This window comes from Malania oleifera, chromosome 8 (assembly GCF_029873635.1).
Source record: "Malania oleifera isolate guangnan ecotype guangnan chromosome 8, ASM2987363v1, whole genome shotgun sequence".
NCBI lineage: Eukaryota > Viridiplantae > Streptophyta > Magnoliopsida > Santalales > Ximeniaceae > Malania > Malania oleifera.
Genome location: NC_080424.1, coordinates 909,086 through 931,673, shown reverse-complemented (window position 1 = coordinate 931,673; position 22,588 = coordinate 909,086). Strand labels below are relative to the sequence as shown.

The 22,588-nt window shown below is 32.2% G+C and overlaps 1 protein-coding gene across 2 annotated transcripts; it reads right to left on the bottom strand.

Annotated features, from left to right (window-relative positions):
- Nucleotides 1–2,288: 2,288 nt before the first annotated feature.
- On the bottom strand, nt 2,289–11,831 carry LOC131162097 (uncharacterized). Of its 2 annotated transcripts, none has more exons than XM_058118253.1 (6): nt 11,159–11,831; nt 10,816–10,957; nt 9,507–9,669; nt 8,007–8,046; nt 4,835–5,147; nt 2,289–3,719 (listed from the first exon to the last, which is right to left on the bottom strand). In XM_058118253.1, the coding sequence occupies exons 1-6, from the start codon at nt 11,420–11,422 to the stop codon at nt 3,694–3,696; spliced, it is 948 nt and encodes a 315-aa protein (XP_057974236.1). In that variant the 5' UTR covers nt 11,423–11,831; the 3' UTR covers nt 2,289–3,693. The 2 variants fall into 2 exon arrangements, with proteins under 2 accessions (XP_057974236.1, XP_057974235.1); XM_058118252.1 differs by having other exon boundaries at nt 2,289–3,699.
- Nucleotides 11,832–22,588: the final 10,757 nt, after the last annotated feature.

Here is a 22,588-nt window from a genome sequence, read left to right as displayed (position 1 = left end):
TTTTCCCCTGCAAATTAGAGCAAGTGCCTTAAGAATGGCTCGACTGCACAAATGATGGGGAACGTAAAGCCAGTTGCATTGCCTCTAGTCCGTGGGTTTATGTCGCAGTGCTACGGGATTCCATCTACTGAGTGTTAACCATTCTGAATTCTGAACTCCATGCAGCTTCCGTCATCTCCTTGCTTCCAAAGACGAAAAGAACCTGATCAAATTCCAATCTTCTAACTTCAAAATTCCCCTTAATATTCCAAATACTTCTACGTTGATTTCTGATATCACTAATGTCTCCGGGAACTCGTCAAAGTTTCCGATGAGGCAGCCACTTAGAAAATTAATTCTCTCCTCTATTCTTTTCTTATCTGCCTCAAGAAGACTCCGGTGTCTATGAAGGAGATTTTACATTCTCCTTCCGTAGGAAAATTACTCCCTAACAAAGCTTGTTTGTAAGACTTATCCGACACCGCGACCTTTGAAAATCCTGTGTTCTATGATGCTTGGGAGAAACTACTGTGTGGTGCTGCAAGTCCCTCATCTTGAACCTTCTAATCTCATTCCTCAATCTACTGCATGCAACCATTTGATGGTCCATTTTAAGGTTGATGAAGAACTCCCCTTTGTTGAGAAATTCTTCTTTGAGCCTTACAGAGGGATAGCCGTATTTCCTGAGGAAATAACGCCGGTACGCTCTATTTTTCCATTTTCCTTGTGCTATCTCCTTTCCTTTGTCTCCTTCTCTAGCTATTTCTTCCAAACTATTGAGTTGCCAGGGTATCACTTGAATATGGATAAGTATAAATCTTTCAAACTCTCTGCCTTTAGCTGTGATGACTAGAAAATCATCCCCAGATCTGTTGCATGGTCTCATTTCTATCGAACAGTTCCCAAACTGCAGCCCTCTCCTGCAACCATCTATTTGATCCACTCCTTTCTCTCTAACGTTTTGGTAACTGTTTTTCTTTTAAATTCTCTTCGGAGGTGATGTCTTAATGGACAGTTGAGATGGAGGTTATGATGGTGGCAGCAGGTGGTCGGAGATGATGGTGTTTTTGGAGGTGTGAGATGGTGGCTTAGTGATGGTCGGAGGTGATAGTGGTTATGGTGGTGGTGGCAGATAGTCGGAGGTGATGATTGTTATGGTGGTCGAAGGTGGTGATGGCTTAACAATGGTCGGAGGTGATGGTGGTTATGGTGGTGGTGGCAGATGGTCGAATATGCAAATGATTATGGTGGTGGTGGAAAGTAGTCGGAGGTGATGGTGTTTATGGTGGTGGTGGCAAGTGGTCGAAGATGCAGGTGATTATGGTGGTGGTGGCAGGTAGTCGAAGGTGACTGGGAAAGAAATTCATTATCTATGTGGGCATCTCAACCCAATCTTATCTATCCTATAAGCCTGTCTAAATTTCATTTTTGTTTGCAAGGAGGTAAAAAACTTATTGGGCAATTATAATAAACGTGCACAACCCTCTCCCTTTGTTTGGGTTAATTAGATAGGAGTGTTGCAATGTCCTTCCTACTTGATCTCACCTGCCTAAGCTCTCTTCTAACTAGCACGGTGTCTTATTTTGTAGCATGACATATATATTAAAGGTAACAATTGGATTGCAGGCAAAATTAAACCTCCAAAAATTAATAGAACAATGTTTAGTATCTTTCTTTCGAATTTTTTTTTTGGTTATATATAATATGTGAAATTTTCATTTCATTCTCGTGTACAAAACAAATCATAGACTAGGAGGGAGTAAGAATGAAAATGATTAAATTGAGATTTGTAATATTCCACCTAGCTGCTATCTCCATTCCAACATATGCATCCAAATGTGGCCTAAGCTACACAATTAGCTACTTGGGCTAACATTCTAATTCATTAATATATATCCCTCAATGCACATGAATGAATGTAGGTCTAAGTTCGATGCAAGCAGTATTCATGCATGCATTCCCGCTCGCCAAAAAAATCAGAACGACATTTTTTGTGTTCTTTAATCACATATACAAGCCCTGTTTTTCTTTTGATAGCCATGGTTGTGTTGAGTGCAAGAGAGAGGGGAAAAAAAATCAAATATATATATAAAAAAAAATTTCAAAATGACATCTTTGGTGATTTTCATAGTTTTAATTCCTAATCAAAGCTAAACACACACATATATGCATGTTTTATCGTTAAATTGTTTTCAACACACACACACACACATATATATTAACCTTTAAAACAAAGGATCACAGTTTGAACTCTTTCCAGGAAAACCGGGCAATAAACTAGCAGGATCATGATGATCAAAGCATTAGAATGATACGAAAAATAGTCTCTAATTTTACTTAAGCATAGCAGTAAGTAGTGCAGCCATTCTCAAACCAACATGGATTGGAGAATGCTCTAGCTAGGCATCAATATCCCCAGTTACAATCCAAGCCATAGTCTTAATACATAGAGAGTATATCAATGTTTCAAAGTAAAAGTTGGAGAGAGAGAGAGAGAGAGAGAGAGAGAGAGAGAGAAGAGAAGAGAAGAGGAGAGAAAGAGAGAGATCAATGAAGATGAGGATGACCTAAGTCCTAACCATGGTTGAGGAGTTAAGAGAAGAACCCAAGAGACCCAAAATATCTCCCTAGGGTTCAGATGCATTGGAGCTCCACAGCCATTAATGGAGCTCCCAAGATGGTGAAATATGCTAAGAAGTTACATGCAGAAAAGAGAAAAAAAAAAAAGAAAAAAAAAACACTATCCCTCCCTACCCTATGTGTAATGAGACTTAGCCAAAACTCCTGCAGTTGAGACATAATTAACGAATGTACAGGGAAAAAAAAAATACAAACAAAGAACAAAAGGGGTTAGTGTGATTGTCTCTCCCCTTACCCTAAGGGAAGCAGTTGGTTGATTAGACAGAAAATGTGAGATAGGTTAAAAAGTAAAGTTGGTAATGATTTAAAGGGACATTACTTCTCATCCTAGATTTAAAACCTTAATAAAAACTAGAACTCATGTTACCCCAAAAAGAAAACCACTAGGGCATCCCATGCCCTTGATTTCCTAAAACTGAACTGCCTCTAGATTTAAAGGCATGCAATTAATTACCTAAAGTTGGAGGGATTAGCAGTACAAAGACAAGTATTCAAGGTGAGGGGACTTGCTAATTGTGTTGTTTGAATTTATACATTGTTTGCAAGTCGTGTTATGGGAATTTTCTTGCTTACAATTAGCCTTTTTCTAGGCTAAAAGCAAATGTTTTTTTTTTCTTCTCCTTTAGCCTTTCCTGGGCTAAGGTGAACTGTTCCCAACTTAGCTAATGACAAATAGCTTTAAGTTGGTGATGATCATTAGATGATGAGATGATACAGATGATGCATGCTTTGGCTCTCTTGAAGGAACCCTTTTTTCCCAAGAGATGCATTAATTAATAATGCAATGGGGAGAATATATGCATGGATGGTTCTCCACACAGTTGGGAGTGGAGATCATTTGAGCCCCTATGGGGGGCCACCATGCCCAAACGCATGCCAAGCATGTGCTTGGGCTTATGTGTTAGAGAGAGAGAGAGAGAGAGAGAGAAGAAAGAGAGAGAGACAGAACCATGGTTAGGCCAAAGGGTGTTCAGACTTGATGAGAGGGATTGCTGATGATGAGAGAGTGGATGGTGGGCAGCTTACGATGATGAATCTTCTAACGATGAGGTATCGGAGCATGAATGGCCATGGTCACGCCTGTGGCACGGCAAAACACACTGTCAAAGATATTAGTACATCTGACCCAGATTAGATTTCAACATATAAAAATCGCATCGATGAAAAAAAAAATAAAACAGACTTTAAGTATTGGAAGTTAGGCAGAGTCATTTATCCAATATGGGTGATTGCCGCCACTATATACCATGGAAAATTCTCGACTATATTTATCAGATATAGATAAGTTCTACATATTTGAAATTTTTATGTTTGTTTAAAATTTTTTAGAAAACTAAGTTTATATTTTGAACTACCAAAGAGAGAACCCTATGCACTTATGAAAAGAGTAATAGGAAAAAAGTATATATTTAGAAATAAAATTACAAAAACTGACTATATAGTCAAACGTGGGATGGTTGTTTTCTGCTTGATCACAAAATATTTTAAGAGAGATGCATATATCATGTAGTGTTGAAATTGAGTTGTCGAACATGCAAACAACAACTGAGGATGTATGATTAAGAGATATATAAGATGATTTAAAAATTTTCATAGCAAAAAAAAAAAAAAAAACAAATTGTGTTTACTTTTTTCAAAAATTTGTAGTGAAATAATTATTATAATTATTGTATATTATATGCCTGTTTGTTGCAAAATGAAAGCATTAAAATATTTTTCTCAAAACTTATTTATTTGTTTATGATTACTCAAGTGTTTTGGCTAAATTGATGTTGTTATAATGTTTATACCTGGAGATTTGTCTGATAAAGTTAACTAATTAGCTAAGAGAAATATGTGTAGGAAAACGTACAATACAATCTCTCTTCAATTAGTGTCCATTTTCTATTTTCTATTTTCTATAATACATATATAAATATTAATTGAAATATAAATTGATGATGTTATAATGATTATACCATTTTTTTTACTATATAACTTTATAGTTCTAGTAACTCTTTCTTTAGTATCTAATCTTAAATATCTTAAGATATTTTTATTCTAGGTCGATTTAAATCTCGGTTTAAAAAAAAATTAGTATTAGTTGATCATGCTTTATCCAACAATTCATATATGATGGAGTTGAGAATAATGATAAAGACAAAAAGAGAAATAAAAAAATAAATATTATTTGATCATATGAAAAAATTAAATGTATATAAATGTGGACAAATACCTGATTGCAAGGGAGGAGTTGGAGCAAGAGACATAGGAGCATGAGCATAGTGTTGGGGGTATGCCCCGCCAGTAGTTGAATTAATGGCGGTGGAGTACTGAAAGAGGTGGTGGTGGTGATGGTGGTGAGGGTAGTGGACTCCGTAGCTCTGCCCGCTGGCGGCAGTGTAGCTGCCCGCTCCGGCGCTGCCCTCCCCAAACTGTATATACGGGTAGAAGGCGGCAGCTGTTGCACCGCTCATCATCCCCCCGGCTCCGCCGGCCCCGTACACGGGATATTGGGCGTTAGATCCTCCATATACACTGTAGTAGCTCTGGACAAAGACAAATACACAAACGATATTAACCCCAAAGACGTCGTCAATTAATTAATTTTTCACTTTTAACATTCCTCCCCCCGCCCTCCCCCTCTTTTTCAATTAATTAATCATCGTTTATGAAATATTTAAAAAGTACAATTATTCTCTTACATTAAATGTTACTGATTTAAGCTTCCATTTTTAATATTTGAATAAGGACTAAAAAAAATATTCATATAAGGGCATATTATTATTATTATTATTATTATTATTATTATTATTATTATAAATAAATAAAAATTATTATTTTATGCAATTTTAAAAATTTCAAATAATAATTTTAGATTCAAAGAATGAAAATTTCATTAGTGGGAGGAAAGTTTTTTTTAAAAAAATTATTTTTTTATATGACAACTTTTAAAGTTCAAATCAACCAAATACTTTACATAAAAGAAGAAATCAACTTCATAAATAAAACTAAAACAATACATTAAGATTAACAAATGGTAAGAGGGTTGATCATAGAAGATATCAAATCTAAGGACAAGATTTTTCAATCTTTGGAATTCCATAAATTAACCTCATGTTGGGGGACCATAAATTCAAATTTTAGACTTGAACTTATTCAAATTTAAAGAAAAAATAATATTAAATTTTATTTAGATTTAAACAAATTTAAATCATGAAATATAAATTTTATGCTCCTCGCATAAGCATATGCTCCCAAATATATAAGATCTCTCTTGAGATTTAGCAAAAATACATCAACATTCAATTTCAAAAAATTTTGACAAAAAAGATAAATCAAGTAAAGGGTATGAGTGATCAAAAATTAAATGTCCAAAAGTTTGACAATTTATAAATTTGAAAAAAAAAGTTCACTTCTTTTTATCAAATTACAAGCAAAAACTTGTGAGACTTTAAAAAATTTAGGAAGGTCATGATTGTTTTGCCCTTTATAAAAGGATAAATAATCAGTAAAACATCCTGTCGTATTTCTTAAACATCCACATATATTTTAAAACTTTTTACTAGCATGTATTTGATGACCCCAAATACGCTCATTCAATTACATGGTCAATGTTCCATGGAGACATAATCATCTCTATGGAGGTCTGACGATTGAATCCAGAGAGAGGCAAAAAAGATCATAGGATGGAGATGAACTACCCTATAGACACGTAGCGCATTAATAAATATTTCAAGCGGCATCTTGAATTTTTCTGCTGCTGTCGTGTGCAATTGCTAATTTTTCAAGGGTCTCGATTAGTTTAAATAATTTGAAGCATATAAATTGTAATAGAATTTTATTGTAAAAACTAATTTTCATTATTTATTTCAAGTTTTTATTGAATCGTACAAAATTATTCACTAACATTTATTTATTTATTTTTTATTCTTTCACAATGTTCTCATTGACGTAATAAAACTAAAAAATAAGGTAATTTTTTTTAAAAACCTAGAGTTACAAAATAAAATATAGATTTCATAATTAAACAAGTCATTCATATCCCAATTGCTTATGGTAGGAAAAAAAAAAAACTCTTAAAATCCATTAATAATTAAAAATATACCATTCTTGAGATCCACAATTTTTTATAGCTATGGGAAAAAAAGTTTTTTTAAAAAAAAGAACAGAAAGAAAATCCATCATTTAAAATTTTTACATTTTACTTATAAATTGACTTATCACAAAAAGAATAACGGATTTAAAATTTGATGACAATTACATATGCATCTATTAAGTTTAGTTTGATCCCTTTGTAACTTTCTTTATTAAAAAAACAGTTTAAAAAGGAAACGATAAAAACGAATTTATTAATATTATTTTAAAAATGTTTGACCATTAATGAAAAAGGAGCCAGTAAAAAGAAAAAAATTATTTTGACCATTTAATAAAAAAATTATAAGGTGCCTAAAATTATTTAAAATGACTAAAATGGATAAATCCTTTTAAAAAATATAATTAATGCTTTAATAGTTTTGTAATATTTGAAAAAAATTAAAAATAACAATGAAGTAGAAACTCTGTTTTGGAGAAAAAGAAATTAAATTTTAGTTTTTTCAGAAAGTTGAAGTCTGTAAATTTTTAAAAGTTCTTTAAAAATATTAAAAGCTAGAAAAACTGATTACTGAACACGTTAAATCCAACTTTTCCCTTTGAAAGGAGAAGTTGGGGCCAGTAAAAAAATTCACCCTACTTCCATTTTCACCCAAAATTCTTATTTTGGACAAAAAATGAGCGTCTTTAATTCACGCGCAACTCAGTGGCTGAGATGCTTCGTGTGCCTTGATGACCTTTAACAGGTTAGATTAATTTTTGTGATAAACTTCAATTATGTTGGGTTGAACTTTAAATTTAGATTGGGGCAGATTTAGATAAATTTTAATATAATTTTATATTATATTTAATTTAAATTTAAATTAAGGTAAGACTAGTGCATTTCTTTTTGGCTACTTTTGAATCAAATGAAATTAAATTGAGGTTACTTTTGTCAGAAATTAGAAAATATTGTTAAAAGGCGTTAACTAAATAATGAGTAATATTATTTAAGGGCCAATTAATTTCAGTCAATAATTAATTATTACTTTTGTCAAGAAGTTAGTTCTAAATCATGTGGCCAACCACATGAATCATAAAGAATAAAAATTAATCATTATCAACTTTTTTTTTTTTTACTAAGGGCAATTTGGGTATTTTATTGAAAAAGAATGCCTTGTACGTGATCCAACAGGCCTTCAAAAATAAGTCTAAAAGAAGGTAAAAGGTCCTTGTCTCTTTTAAAGTTTTGCTTTGTGAAGGAATCCTAAGTTGATGAATTGTAGTGCAAAAAAAGCAACAAAATAAAATAAAAAGGAGGAATTTGTACAAACCGCAGGGTAGGCACTGTAGTCTGGCGAGTATGGGGAGTACCTGAAATTTGAATCAAGACAATGAGGACAAAGCAATATTAGACGTGTATGGTTGAAGCTTTTGGTGTGCGTACAGATAAATATATTAAATTAAAAAAGTTTTAGTTAATTTTTTCCCATCTATAAAGAAACTATATAATAATTAATTAAAGCAAAGTTTAAGCTCTTACTCTCCCAAATCCCTAGTACCACTCATGAGGCTTGAGTTTCCTATTACTAAAGAAATTTGATTTTAATCACCGATGATTTCCCATGCAGAATCATTTCATTTTGCATATTAATTAATCTTATATAAGAGCTAGATGAGCAACGCTTTATTCATTAGTTTTTCAACTTTGTATATATAAGGACTGAAAATTATTAAAAAGAATTTTTTAGCTCTTTCATACAAATGTTAAAAAAAAATTAAAAAAAATAATATAATAATTTTATAATTATTATTTTAAAAATTAAAAAAAAAAATCACTTTGGAAGAGGTCGTATTAGGTGTGTTGTTTCGCTATATATATATATATATATATATATATATATATATATACACACACATTTTGAAAGCCTATTAAGTTTTTTTCTTTAATTTTAATCTATGTACGTGTTACAACTTGGTTCTACGTACTCATTGGATTTCAAAGTTTCAAACTCCCACCAACTCCGATAATATAATATATTATATACATGGTGGAATTTGTTTCCTTGAATGAATGAGCATACATATGTGTTAAGCTTTAACACTAGTGATCTTACAAGGTAATAATGCCTTATCTTGAAAGTTGAAACACAATCAAATTTCGAAAACTAGAAGGAAAAAAAATTACATGAGCTGTAGAAAATGGAAAATCAGAGTGTGCAGCAGGAATTAAAACGCATCGATAAGCCTCATATCAATTAAGGATGTTAACTAGAAATGATTGATAAGTTAATAGTGACTCGCATGGATATTTCAATTTAATTTGTATAAAGTGTGTGTGAGAGAGAAAGAGAGATCTGACTCACGCATGCATGAATGGGTGTGGGTAATAAAACTAAATGGGAAACATGGATGCGTGGGAAGCACGTTGAGGATCACGTGATGAAGGGAGCAGGAGTGACGGGTGGGTTAGTGTGGATTTATCTTCATGCTCTTGCAATATTAATATTGTACCGTTAAAAAGGGCAAAAAGAAAGCATGTTCTCATAAACAGATAAAGGTAATCAGGGTCTGTTTGAATGCATGTGCAAGAGAGAGAGAGAGAGAGAGAGAGAGAGATAGAGATGCATGTGGTGGGAAGTGATTGAATGGAAGGGCGTCCATGGTAGTTTAATTTGGAGGGTGGTGAGGCTGTGCATGAGTTGGCAATACACATGCAGCTTCCCATATACATGTGTGTGTACAGATATATACTTTAAAAACAAAAAAGAAGAAGGAAGAAGAAGATAATATATGTATATAAATGCAAAATGTATAATTACTGTTATATATACCCGTAGAGGTTGTAAGGTATCCCTTGCTGGATGGCATAATGAGGGAAGGTTGCAGCTGCTGCTGCTGAAGGAAAAGCAGCTCCCACTGCTCCTTGAAACCCAGCTGTCGTCTGAAAAGATCCCCCCATTACCCTAAAGTTCCTTGCCCCTCCTCCTCCTCCTCCTACGATTACATTTGTATCAATATTTATTCCACACATTAATTCATATATGTATGCATACATATCTCCCATATATATATATATATATGTATATATATATATATTAACAATTAAATTAATCATATGTACCATATGTACACGTTTGAAATTTTTTCAATAAAATTTCCTTAATAATTCCTTCTAAAAACCGAGAGAGGGAGAGAGAGTCTAGCTAGTTGACATACATGCATGAACTACACTTGTAGCTAGCCAGCTTAATTAACTTTGTGATGGTGGATTGCTCAGAAAATAATTAAACGTGTATGCATGTCCATTTGTTCTCTGTATTTTTCAAATATATATATATATATATATATATATTTGTTAATATATTAATTAATTACAGTGTGGGAAAACATTATGGCCCACGACCACTACAAAAGAAGAGGCATTTCCTACAGGGAGGAAAGAATTGGTTTCATGCTTTTGGAAAAGCCAGCCTAGCTAGCTAGCTTGTATCCATTTTTACATCCTTATTTGGACTACTCATGTACATGATTAATCCAAACACACCACATGTACCCATATACACTTTCCAGTTTCCATTATTGGCTGAATATTCGGGCTGTATTTGAATGGGAATATATCCAGGGAATGTAATGTGAATATATAATGGCATTCACACAATTTCATTCATTCATATATATTTAAGATCAGTCAGGAATATCCAAAAAATTATTACCCTGGATCGATGATACATTGAATATTACTGACATTAACACGAAATTAAGCATCATCGCTACAGTGACATATATGTAGAAAACATGAAAGAAGATTTCAATAAAACTCCCCCAGATCTAGCTATATAGGTAGCTGAATTGATTGATTGATTGATAGTGATGTCAGTTAATCGGTAGTTGATACCGATACCTTTATTAAGATCTAACTAATCGATATATGATGTATATACAATAAATCATTAGATGAAATGAAGTTACGACAAGATGAAAGGATTAATTAATTGACGCAGAAAGATCGAAAGAGTACCGCATGAATTTAAATGTCTGTGTGTGTGTGTGTGTGTGTATGATTGTGTGAGATAAATATACCGTATGATATGTGTGTGTGTGTGTGTGTGTGTGCGTGTATACACAAATATGTATATATACCGGCATGTTTAGGGGTAGAAGGTTTAGATCTTTGACTTTGAGCACCCAGCGAAGCAAGATTGCAGTTCGCCCTCCTCCCATCGATCACCGGCGCTGCATCCACGCAAGCTCTCATCGCCGCTTCCGGTTCACGAAATGTCACCTATATGCATATATTTACAATTTTTTTCCCGAAAAAAAAGAAAAATGACAATCAAACAAATAAAAAAAGACACATTAGGTAGCTAGTAGATCTTAATTTCAATACATGCTTCAATTTCAATACATGCTTCAACATCGATCGTATTTCTGATGAATTTTACATATGATAATAATAATTAAGATTCAAACAACAAGTACTCACAAATCCATAGCCTTTGGATCTGCCTGTGGACTTGTCGGTGATGACGACGGCCTCCAATATGTCTCCAAACTGCTCAAAGTACTTCTTCATAGTCTCTTTCTGCGTCTCCCACGCCAAACCCCCTACAAACACCTTCGTGTACGTCGTATCCCCAAATTGTCCTCCACCTCCACCTCCACCTCCACTTCCTCCTATATTTCCCCCCGGAGCCGCAGCCGCCGGAGTGGTCCCCGCCGCCGCCGCCGCCGTCACCGTCGTCATCATCTTGATCTCAATATACAACTATACTCACTTCGCGCACTAAATTAATCAAATATATACCTACGAATACGATCGATCTCTCAAGATATGTATATATCTAGCTACTTAGGTCGTAATATCTCTTTCTCCTCCTCCTCCTCCTCCAAATCAAGTGAAGTGATCAGCAGAAATTAGCCAGTACTCCTAGAAACAGATCGATCTTACAGAATCGAAGAAGACGAGTCGAGAAAACACACAGATCACTGAGATTTTGCAGATTTAGTGGTGAAACTGGTGATACGATCAGAAGATTAGGTCAGAGATGAGGAGGAAGGATGAAGGAGGGAAAAAAAGAAGAATGGGAGGGAAGAGAAAGCAAAAGGCTCTACTGTGAAGAAGGAAAAAAAAAATAGAAGGAGAGAAGAGGAAAGACTCTCTCATAATACGGACATGAATTATATAGCCGCAGAAGCGCCCACCACCACACTCTCTCCCCTTGGGCGTGTACTTCACCCTCCTTTGGCAGGCTGTGATTCCGTCCCGTCACAGATCCACGGCGTGCGGTGAGAGTGGGACTGGTGGGGGGCTTCGTATTATTATGTCCCTCACAGCTGTACCTTGATTTTTATTTTTTGCATTTTTAAAGGGGGCAGCCCTCACAAATGCGGCCGAGATTTTTTGTTATTTACGGAACCTGCCATTGAGCAGGTCAACGGTCAACCATCCTAGTGGGGATATACTAAAGGAGGGGGATGTGTGTTAATTACAAATGCCTGTGATTAACTAGGCAAGTATACTAAAGAGAGAGAGGGACGAATCAAAATCACAGTTCTCTCCTACATTACATTATGTGTCTTCAACTACATGGCATGGTTGTCACCCCAACAATTTACCTTCACTCCATATTTTAAATTTATTTTCCTTAAAACAAACAATTATGTAACTTTTTTAATATAAAAATTCTAAAGAGTATGGATTAAGACTTACTTACATTTTGTATCTTTTTTAAATGATAATTGGGGACTATATATTCGATATGATTAATTTTTTCTTTTTTTATATCTTATAATTCTATTTTTTGTTGTTCTAAGTTGAATAACTGGTTCGCATTTTAAAATTTTGTTTAAATCATTAGGAGTTAATCAAAGTTTATTCGGCTTTTATATCTTTTACAAATGCTCTAAAAGCGTAAATTTAGGATACATATTTAAACTAATCAATATAGTGTATAGGTCAAAAAGAAAATATAGCAATTCAATTAATTAACTTTTAAAAAATGTATAAATTTAATTTTATACTTTGTTTAATCAAACTTTCATTTATTTATTTAGTTAACACAAATCCTAGTAATATACATTGCATATTCAATATTCATGTCATGTTCTTAACTCCTAATAATATATATATATATATCATGTGATTTGAGTCAATTGAGAAAAATGTACCATGCTAGTATGTGGCTTATTCAACCAAGAGCCATATCTATTTACCACATTTTTTTGGGGGGGCGGGGGGAGCCAAAAACAAAATTAAAGTATGAAAAACGAAGACAAACATTACATGTTGGATCAGTAGTTTTGAAATTATTAACTTTAAAACTATAAGTGAAGAGAACAATGACATGTGTAGCACTGAATCAATACCGTGCTATATGAAATAAAAAGATTTTTTTTATTTGGTAGGAAGGTAAGAAATTAGTTTCATATATTGTCAATGAGGAAATATAATAGTGCATGTTGAAGTATTCCATCTTATATTGAGAATATGGAATTAAAAAGGAAAAAAGAAAGACTTAAAGCATAAAGAAAGAGAGAAGAGAAGAGTTAGTTAGCAGAGACTTGTTAAAGAATTAGTTAGAAGAGTTAGTTATTAGTTTACTTTGTTATTTTGATGTATTATAAATAGATCTCAAGTCTGATTGTAATTTCATTCATTCAATCACAATTCAGCATTGTTGTTTGCCATCTCTGTCTTTGTTTTCTCCACTAAATTCAAATTCTCAACATGGTATCAGAGCAATTGCACAAGAAGTAGCAGCAGCAGTAGCATCTTCCTAAATTCTTGAAAATGAGTTCTGGAAATTCTCTTGTCAACCCTTCAGATGACTCATCGAGTCCATAGTATCTACATCCAAGTGACAATTCTGGTACTTTGCTAGTATCAGAAATCTTCAATGGAGAGAATTATCTTGCATGGAGTCGATCGATAATCATTGCATTGACAGTCAAGAACAAGGTACAATTCATAAATGGTTTGATTGCTTCTCCTCTTTCTGATCAATTTGTCAAACACACAGCATGGTTAAAGGCAAATAATCTGGTTCTTTCTTGGTTAATGAATTCTATTTCAAAAGAAATAAGAAATAGCTTTTTATTTGTGGTTTCTACTGTTGATCTTTGGAACGAACTCAAAGCTAAATATCTCATAAGTGATGGACCAAAGGTTTTCCATCTTGAAAAATCTTTGAGTTGCATCAGTCAGGGTGCTCTTCTGTTCTCGAGTATTTCAGTACCTTCAAGACTCTTTGGGACGAGTACATTAGCTATAAGCCATTTCCAACATGCACATGTGGACAAATGGCAACATGTACCTGCGAACTTTTTAATTTTCTACAAATCAGACAGCAATCTGATTATGTACTTAAATTCTTGGTGGGGTTAAATAATTCTTATGCCTTTGTAAGAAGCCAATTGCTACTACTGGTTCCTTTACCAAGCATGTCCAAAGTTTTTTCTCTATTGCTTCAAGAAGAAAGCCAGAGGCCGCTTACAAATTCTTCTACATATAATGAGACTCATGCTTTGATGGCAAAGCAATTTAATCAGCAGAATTACCAGCCAAAATCTTTCAAAGGCAAACTAAAGATTTCTACCCTACACTGTACTCATTGTGGTTATAATGGTCACATAGTGGATAAATGTTTTCAACTTCATGGTTATCCCCCTAGCAGGAATAGACCAAAAGGAAGAAGAAATGAGGTTTCTGCTCATGTTGCCAGTACAACTCCAGAAGTCGACAATCAAAATAGTAATAAGCAACAAAAGTATTGTTTCACTCCAGAGGGATTTAATAAACTAATGGCACTTGCCAATTCAGCACAACCCAATTCTTCTAACCAGAATACTGTCCAACCAGCTGTTAATCTTGTCACCACTTCTCAATTTTCTGGTAAAGTGCAATCTACACACCATCTTTCTTTTCTTGTAATTCTGTTGCTTCTAAGCCAAATCCTAGTCTATCTTGGCTTCTTGACACAAGTGCAACAGATCATATGATCTGCTCACCACTTTTATATCATTTTATACCTAAACCAATTAATGCATCCATAAACCTTCCTAATGGTACTACAGTTTCAACTACTCGTATTGGTACTATATGTCTCTCGGACTCCTTTTTTTTTACATAATGTCTTGTGTGTTCCTCATTTTTATTTTAATCTACTTTCTATTTCTAAACTCACTAAACAAACTAATCTTTTTCTTACCTTTATTGCTTATCATTGTCTTTTATAGGATGAGCCAATGAAGAAGATGATTGGGATTGCTTTTGAGAAAGAAAGACTTTACCATCTAACTCAAGCTTCTTCAAAAGCTAAATCCTGCAATTCTTTTCAGTTTAATTCTATACCTTTTGCTTTATCTTCTACTCACAAGCCATTAGATATATGGCATTGTAGATTAGGACATGTATCTAGTTCAAGATTTCATTCTCTCAAACATATTGATTCTGCTATCACTTTTGATTGTACAAATGTTTATGACATATGTCCTTTAGCAAAGTAAAGAAGGCTTCCTTTTCCTGTATCACAAAGTAGTTTGAATAAAAGTTTCGATTTGATCCATTGTGATATATGGGGTCCTTTTGGCACTACTTCTTACTCTAGTTTTCGATATTTTTTAACTATAGTCGATGACTTCACAAGGTGTACTTGGGTATACATGTTTAAAGCTAAATCAAAAGTACCATCTTTAATCAAAACTTTCTGTAAAATGATAGCAAATCAGTTTTCTTCTTCTATCAAAGCTATACGATCTGACAATGGATCAGAATTTTTACTTACAAAATTTTATCAAGCTGTGTAGAAACTCCACAACAAAATATAGTGGCAACGACAAGGGTGAATAGTTTTTTTGTAGAAATTATGGTTTCGTTGCAAATTGTGTTATGACCGGGTGTCCAAGGGTGTGTGTATAAGCATGTGTTTTGTACATACATGCATTTTTTATTTGTCGTTGTGAGTTTATAAGTTTGAAAGAAATAGAACGAAGTGATGTAATTTAACAATTATTATAAAGTTGACCGTGTGCTACATGCTAAACCAAGACTCTCTCTCTCTCTCTCTCTCTCTCTCTCTCTCTCTCTCTCTCTCTCTCTCTCTCTCTCTCTCTCTCTCTCTCCATTTATGATTCCAAACAGAGCTTTAAAAATGTGTTAAAATAAAATAAAATAAAATAAGGGAATTAATTAATTTTTGGAATTGTTGTTAAGATAAATTCTAATTATATATATATATATATATATATATATATATATAATCTTCTCCTATAATTATGAGTCCATTATATAATTAATATCATTTATCTAATTAGCCAGCAAATATATTAAATCTCATTAATATCGTCATTTATCTCCATAATTATCTGACTAAATTAATTATTTAATTAATATTGTTAGATTACCATTTTACCTAAAAACTTAATATTTTTTGAAAATATCACGGCGAGCAACAAGACTAGAACCAATGACCTCCTGATAGCATGACTCTGACACCATGCTATATTATCACTTTACCTAAAATCTTAATGTATATCAAACTTTAACACTCCCCTGCACGTGCTGTCCGATAGCATGTGGAGGGATAAACACACAATAAATAACACTTATGATAGGGAATACAATAATTTTTTTTAAATATCAATGCGGGCAACAAGATGAGAACGCATGACCTCCTAGAAATCGGTTGTGATATCATGTTAGACTATCACTTTAACTGAAATTTTAAGTTATTAGGTTGTGGGGCAACGAGTTTTACCATGACAAGGAACACAAATTCTTTTTATGCAGTGAATTTATATGTGTATTTGTTATTCATTATTCCATATTTTTAATTTGTTCTTTGTTTTCTTGATTCTGATCTAATTTCTTCAAACATATTATATATTAATACTTAGAATTAAGAACACTGTTGATATAATTTCCTGTAATAAAAGAACTAGCTGCCACTCTGGCTCCAGCTAGCAAGAGTACCCACAGGCCACAAGGCCGCAAAGAATCATGACAATATCTGTCTTCTAAAGTTAATTTTTTCCTTGAATTGAAATATTTCCTTTTATAAAAAATTATTTGCGACTTTGCTTCTATATAATTCGAATTTTAAAATTTTTAAATAAAAAATTTACTATATAGATTTGTTATACCTCATTTGATCTCCTTATTCTTAAAACATTTCCCCAAAAATAATTCATTTCCCCAAAAATAATTGCAAAGAGGAGAAAGATATGTCATATCTTTTATTACTTTTCCATGAAATGAAATATCTCATCTTTATGTCTGTGCATATCTTGATGTATGAAATATAATTAGATATATTTTGAATGAGCAGTCTTAGCTTAGATAAGTAAGGTCCTATTTATTGTAATTTAATAATTTTTAGGATAAAAAGCACTGTCTCATTGAGGTTTCGTAAAAAGACAGAAACTTTTTTTTTTTAAGTTTAAAAAATATCACAAATCTCTCATGAGATTTCAAAAATGTCACAGACCTCTCTTAAAGTTTCCCAAAAAGACGCATATCTCTCTTTAAAATAAACTACCTTTTTACAAAATATAAGGACATGTTTGTATTTTATTTTTTTTTAATCAAATCTCCTGAGATTTTGAAACCTTAAGAAAGGTCCTTGAGATTTTTGAAATCTTAAAAAAGGTCCTTGAGATTTTGAAACGTCAGGAGAAATCTCTATATTTTTATCAAACCTCAAGAGAAGTCAATGTCTTTATCCTACTTTTTAAAAAAAATGCTAGTTGATTAATGAACAAATCTTATTTGCTAAACTCTTCAATTGGCATTGAATTACTTCCAATTGCACAGAAGATCTTTTAATTACTAATTTGCTAAGATGTCCTTCCTTTTGGCCATTTTATAAATTAGGTTAGGGTAGGCTAAGGGTTTATTCTTTGCTTGTATCTAGCACAAATTAAGTGCACAAACACATAATAGTTTATGTGCTACTGGATCAATCAATTTTCTTCCTTCATTTAAATATTTACAGCATCTTACAAAAATATAAGATAAGACTGCTTATTATATAGGTCTACTATGGTTCGCTTCTTTTTCGAACCCTGCAGACACGGGAGCTTTATGCACCGGACTGTCTTTTTTATTTATAAATTAATCCACTTATATTGAAACTATAGTTCGTATTTCTAACACTGAGCATAGTATTTATGACTTTATGCTTAATTTTATCAAATGCCTAATAAATAAGAGAGTGAGGGTCATGGATGATCACATTTGTATATTTCAAAAATTAAATAAATTTTAATAATCTGTGAATAAAATAAAGAAATTTTAAAATGGAGGGAACCAAATCTGAGGGTGGCGTGGGATGGCTAGGGTTAGACTTTAGAGTGCAAATCTGATATAAAATAAAATAATAAAATAAAATAATAAAAAGAAACAGCATACCTAGCCTCTTCATAATTACTACGGCCTGTGCCCTGTGGGAATAGTTAAGAATTTTAAATTTGCAGAGCATTCAAGATAAGGTCTCTCTTTTTATTTCAGGCGCTTCAACTCATAATGCACCCTCATATCATATGTCATATTCTTTAATATATTTTTCTTAGGATAAATTAAGCTCCGTCGTAATGATCGATATTGAGTGGAACATATGCATAAAGAAAGCAAATTAATATAAAAAAAAAACAAAAAAACAAAACGATAGCATTAGCCTTTTGGACTTGTAATTTATTATTATTTTTATTGGGACGATTAATGAACATATGCACAAAGAAAACAAGTTGATACAAAAAATGGAACAGAACGATAACATTAGCTTTTTGGGCTTATAATTTATTATTTTGTTGGTTGGGACGATTAATGGATTGAGGGTGTGGAGGCAAATGCCCCATGGTACGGTATAAGGATATTTGAGGAATTTTTCTAATACCTCTATACTTTTAGCCTTAGTATAAATACATATGATGTAGTCCTACTTTGATATATTGAAATTCAATTGCTCGTTTGTTCCTGTGGATGTAGGCATACTGCCGAACCGCGTTAAATATGTGTTTTTTTGTTACTTTATTTATCTTTTTGTTTTTATATACTATTCATCATAATTGCTGCACGTTACACAACAACACATTGTTTGGAAGTACGATTTTCGAATCGTAGATTTGAATTTGAGTGAATTTAAATAAATTTTTATTTAATTTTATATTATTTTTTACCCAAATTCAATACAAATTCAAATATAAAATCTCTCTAAACATAAGGTAAGATTTCTTAATTAAACATATGTATGAATTGAACTACTAGTTGAGTGCATTTGAGCTATTAATTTTGTTAATTTTGTTAAGCAAATTGAACAATTAGGTTAAATCTAATTTGTATAATACCAAAATTTAGAAATTGAGTGAAATAAAAATTATATAGGAATATAATATTTTTTTAAAATTTTTTACCTATTTAATTTTTTTTAAAATTTCATCAAACATGTAATAAAATAGGAATATATAATGTTACAAAGAAAGTTGGGAACAATTATTTCATATATGTGACATGTCACAAATTCCTTAAAATTTTTAAATTTGTATTTGCTTTATGACGCGAAGGCATCTTCTTTTATAAGCTAATAAATCCTTATATTATAATTGTTTTATTCTTAAGAATTTTCATCTTATGGACCAATGTAATCTTAGTGTTATCATTTTTGTAAACGTCTTTGTTGTGCAATATCTACCATGTGGAGCCTCCTACTATGCACAGTCAATGAATAGGTCAACAAGCCAAGAATGGAAGAGCATAACTAGCCTAACTAGGAGTGTGCATGGTTCGGCTAATTGAATCATTACCGTCAAATCATTAACCGAATCAAAATTTTGGTTCATTTGAAAATGTAAATCAAAACTAAACCATTTAAAACAGTTAACCAATTTTTAGACCAATATCTAAGTATAATTTAAGATTTTAAATAATATTTTTCTTTCATAATAATCAACATGTAAATTTAAAATATTTAAAATAAAATTTAAGCACGAATATTATATTAATACAACTTTTTAAATTTAAATTATTAAAACTTTATATGGTATTATAGATAATATGTATTTTATATGTATATTTATAGTATATCGGTTTGGTTTGGTTAATTGTGGTTATTGAATGGTTTGAACTGAAATCAAACTGATAATGAAAAAAGATTAAGAACTCTGAAGCAAATTGAATCAGAAAAATAATTAATCGATTTTTTGGTTCAGTTTGATTCGATTTTGTGATTTGGTTCAGTTGTTCAGTTTTTCTTGTTCACCCCTACTCCAAACCACAATCATAGAGAATAAAACCTCAATTCATTAACAATGTAACGAATTTGCTACTAGATTTTAGTTGAAGTGACAAACACATAATTTGAGAGTTTTACAAATGACCTATTCTTTTTTTGCTATAAAATTTTAAATTGATCAAACCTAATTGTTCAGATTCGATTGAAAAAGAAAAAAAATACTTGAAAAGGAAAAAATAATAATCTGAGATTTACTTTTACCTTGTATATAGTACTTATTTTAAATATAGTAATTTTTTTTAAACTATTCGACCAACCGGATACTAATACCATTTCTCGGCATTACGACTGCATCTCTTCTTTCCTTAGTGCACATAAAATGCACTAATAATATTCTATGAAAAAAATAAAAATAATTATAATTATAATTAATAAATTAATAATGGATGTTGGAATTATATATATATATATATATATATATATATATATGTGGACTAATAAAATATATAAAGATGGAGATGGAGTGGATTAATTAAGCTTAATTAGTGGATAAAAAGAATAGAGGGGAAAAAAAAAAAAAAAGGGAAGTGGAGAGAATGAAGAATGAAAAGGCTTGAAGAGAAAAATTAATTAGAGAGTAGTGGTAGTAATGAGGAAGGGAGGAAGGAATTAAGAGAGATAATCATGGTGTTGGGTTTGGGATAAAAATATTCCAATTAATAATTCCCTTTTAATTACTGTTCATAATTAATTAATTAATTAACGATAGCTAGCTAGGTCGACTGTTTAATTAAATTGTGTTATTATTAAATAAGAATGAACAAAGAAAGAAATAAGAGAAAGAAGGAAAGGAGTGGGCATTTAGAGAGAGAGAGAGAGAGAGCTAGCTGTCTCCAATTAGGTAGCTTTGTGTTGGGTTTGACTGGGGAAAGAGAAAGAGGAGGCACATTCTCTGGGCCTGTGGTGTTACCAGAAGCAGCAGAAGCAGAGCAGCACACATGCATATGCCTATCCATGCATGCCTGCCCCTCTGCCCCTCCACTCTCCCACCTCATCACTTCACCTCCCACCTTTTCTTTTCTTTTCTTTTCTTTTATTTACTATTTTCTCCTCCCTTCATTAATTTTCCCCTTCACTTATTGTGTGGACCAAACACCTCTCTCTCTCTCTCTCTCTCTCTGACACACACACACACACACACACACACTTTTTGGATATAAAGCTCAATTATATTGGTTTTGATTTTCAAAGAAGAATAACAAGATCCAATGAGAATAAGAAGAATTAAGATATTAATTAGTGAAACTTTTCCTCCCCTGAAACTATTTTTCATTTGAGATAATATCTTAATATTTAAGTAGAAAATCATAAATGAATAGGCTCATTATCCCGCGTCATTAGTGTGTTGTCCAAACAAGGTGTGAGGTCCAATAGAATTTTTAGCTTGCTTAAAGTGGTAATCTAACATGGTGTCATAATCGATTTCTAGGAAATCGTGGCTTTTAGTCTTATTGTCCGTGTTTATTTTATGATATTTACAAAAAAAAATATTATGTTCCTTATCATGGGTGTTATTTATCATGTGATTATCTTTCTAACTACTGTCGGACTGCACGTGCAAAAGAGTGTTAAAGCCTATAATAAACAGTACAATTGTAGATATTGCACATGTATTTGTAGATATTCACTCTTTATTTCACTGCCAAGTGACCAAATTAGAGGAGACATCAATTTCTAACCTCTTGTCATTTGCCAAAAACATACAAATTTTTTTTGATATTTCAAAAATTCTACAATCCTATAAGCATTTGATCTAAGGAACGCTCATACCTAATTAGTTCAACCGTGAAATAATAAAAAGGGTGCGTCAAAATAAAAATCAACCATTTTACCTTTTTATATATTTGACATAATTACATATATTTTACACAAAGAAAAAAACCTAATTAGGCCTTCTTAGCCTACTACAGCTCTCTTCCTCCCTATGTCAAAATGTGTATAACACATAATAAAATCCTATGTGGTTGTAGTTCTTCTATGATACATAAAAATAATTCAATGAAAGTGTGACTTTTTCACTAAAAGAAATGTCCTAGCTAGTGTTTACCATTATCAATGTGAATTTTTCAAGAGTAGAGGTCAATATATTTATTGTCAAGAAAATTCAAGAGAGGTCAAAGCATTTTGACTAATTATTTAGAACAAAAAGCTTCAAGTAAATTTCACTTTATCCCTCTAAAGCTTGAATCATTTTCATTTTTCTTCTTAGCCACTCTCATCATGATGTCCATGCCAAGTTTTAATTGCATACTAAAGGTTAATTTGATGGTTTAAAAGGCAGTCAGCCTGACTTCACCCCCTCAAAGTTTGAAGGCTTTTTTTATTGTCTCTTAACATGATACAATAATACTATATCTAATTCTCAAAATAGAATGGGGGGAGAATGAAATATTTATTGTATTGGGCATAATATTTTAGCGAAAAAAAGAAAAAGATCTAGTCTAAAACCAAACTATCGTGCAAAAATTAGCATTATTCTAAGCAATAGGGAATATTTTAAGAATAAAGATTCCCTTGGCAAGATTTAGAAAGACATTTTGTTACCATTCTAACTATGTTAGTTGGAATGAGACACATTTTTACAAAGTCGTTTACCTTAAAAAGAAAGTAAAGAGGAATCCATGATA

Excerpts from the sequence above, each read along its gene's own strand:
- LOC131162097 (XM_058118252.1), bottom strand. The coding sequence starts at position 11,422 with ATGATGACGACGGTGACGGCGGCGGCGGCGGCGGGGACCACTCCGGCG. Across the intron at positions 10,958-11,158 it reads GATCCAAAGGCTATGGATTT|GTGACATTTCGTGAACCGGA; the intron begins GTGAGTACTTGT and ends ATATGCATATAG. Across the intron at positions 5,148-8,006 it reads ACTACAGTGCCTACCCTGCG|AGCTACTACAGTGTATATGG; the intron begins GTTTGTACAAAT and ends GTCTTTGTCCAG.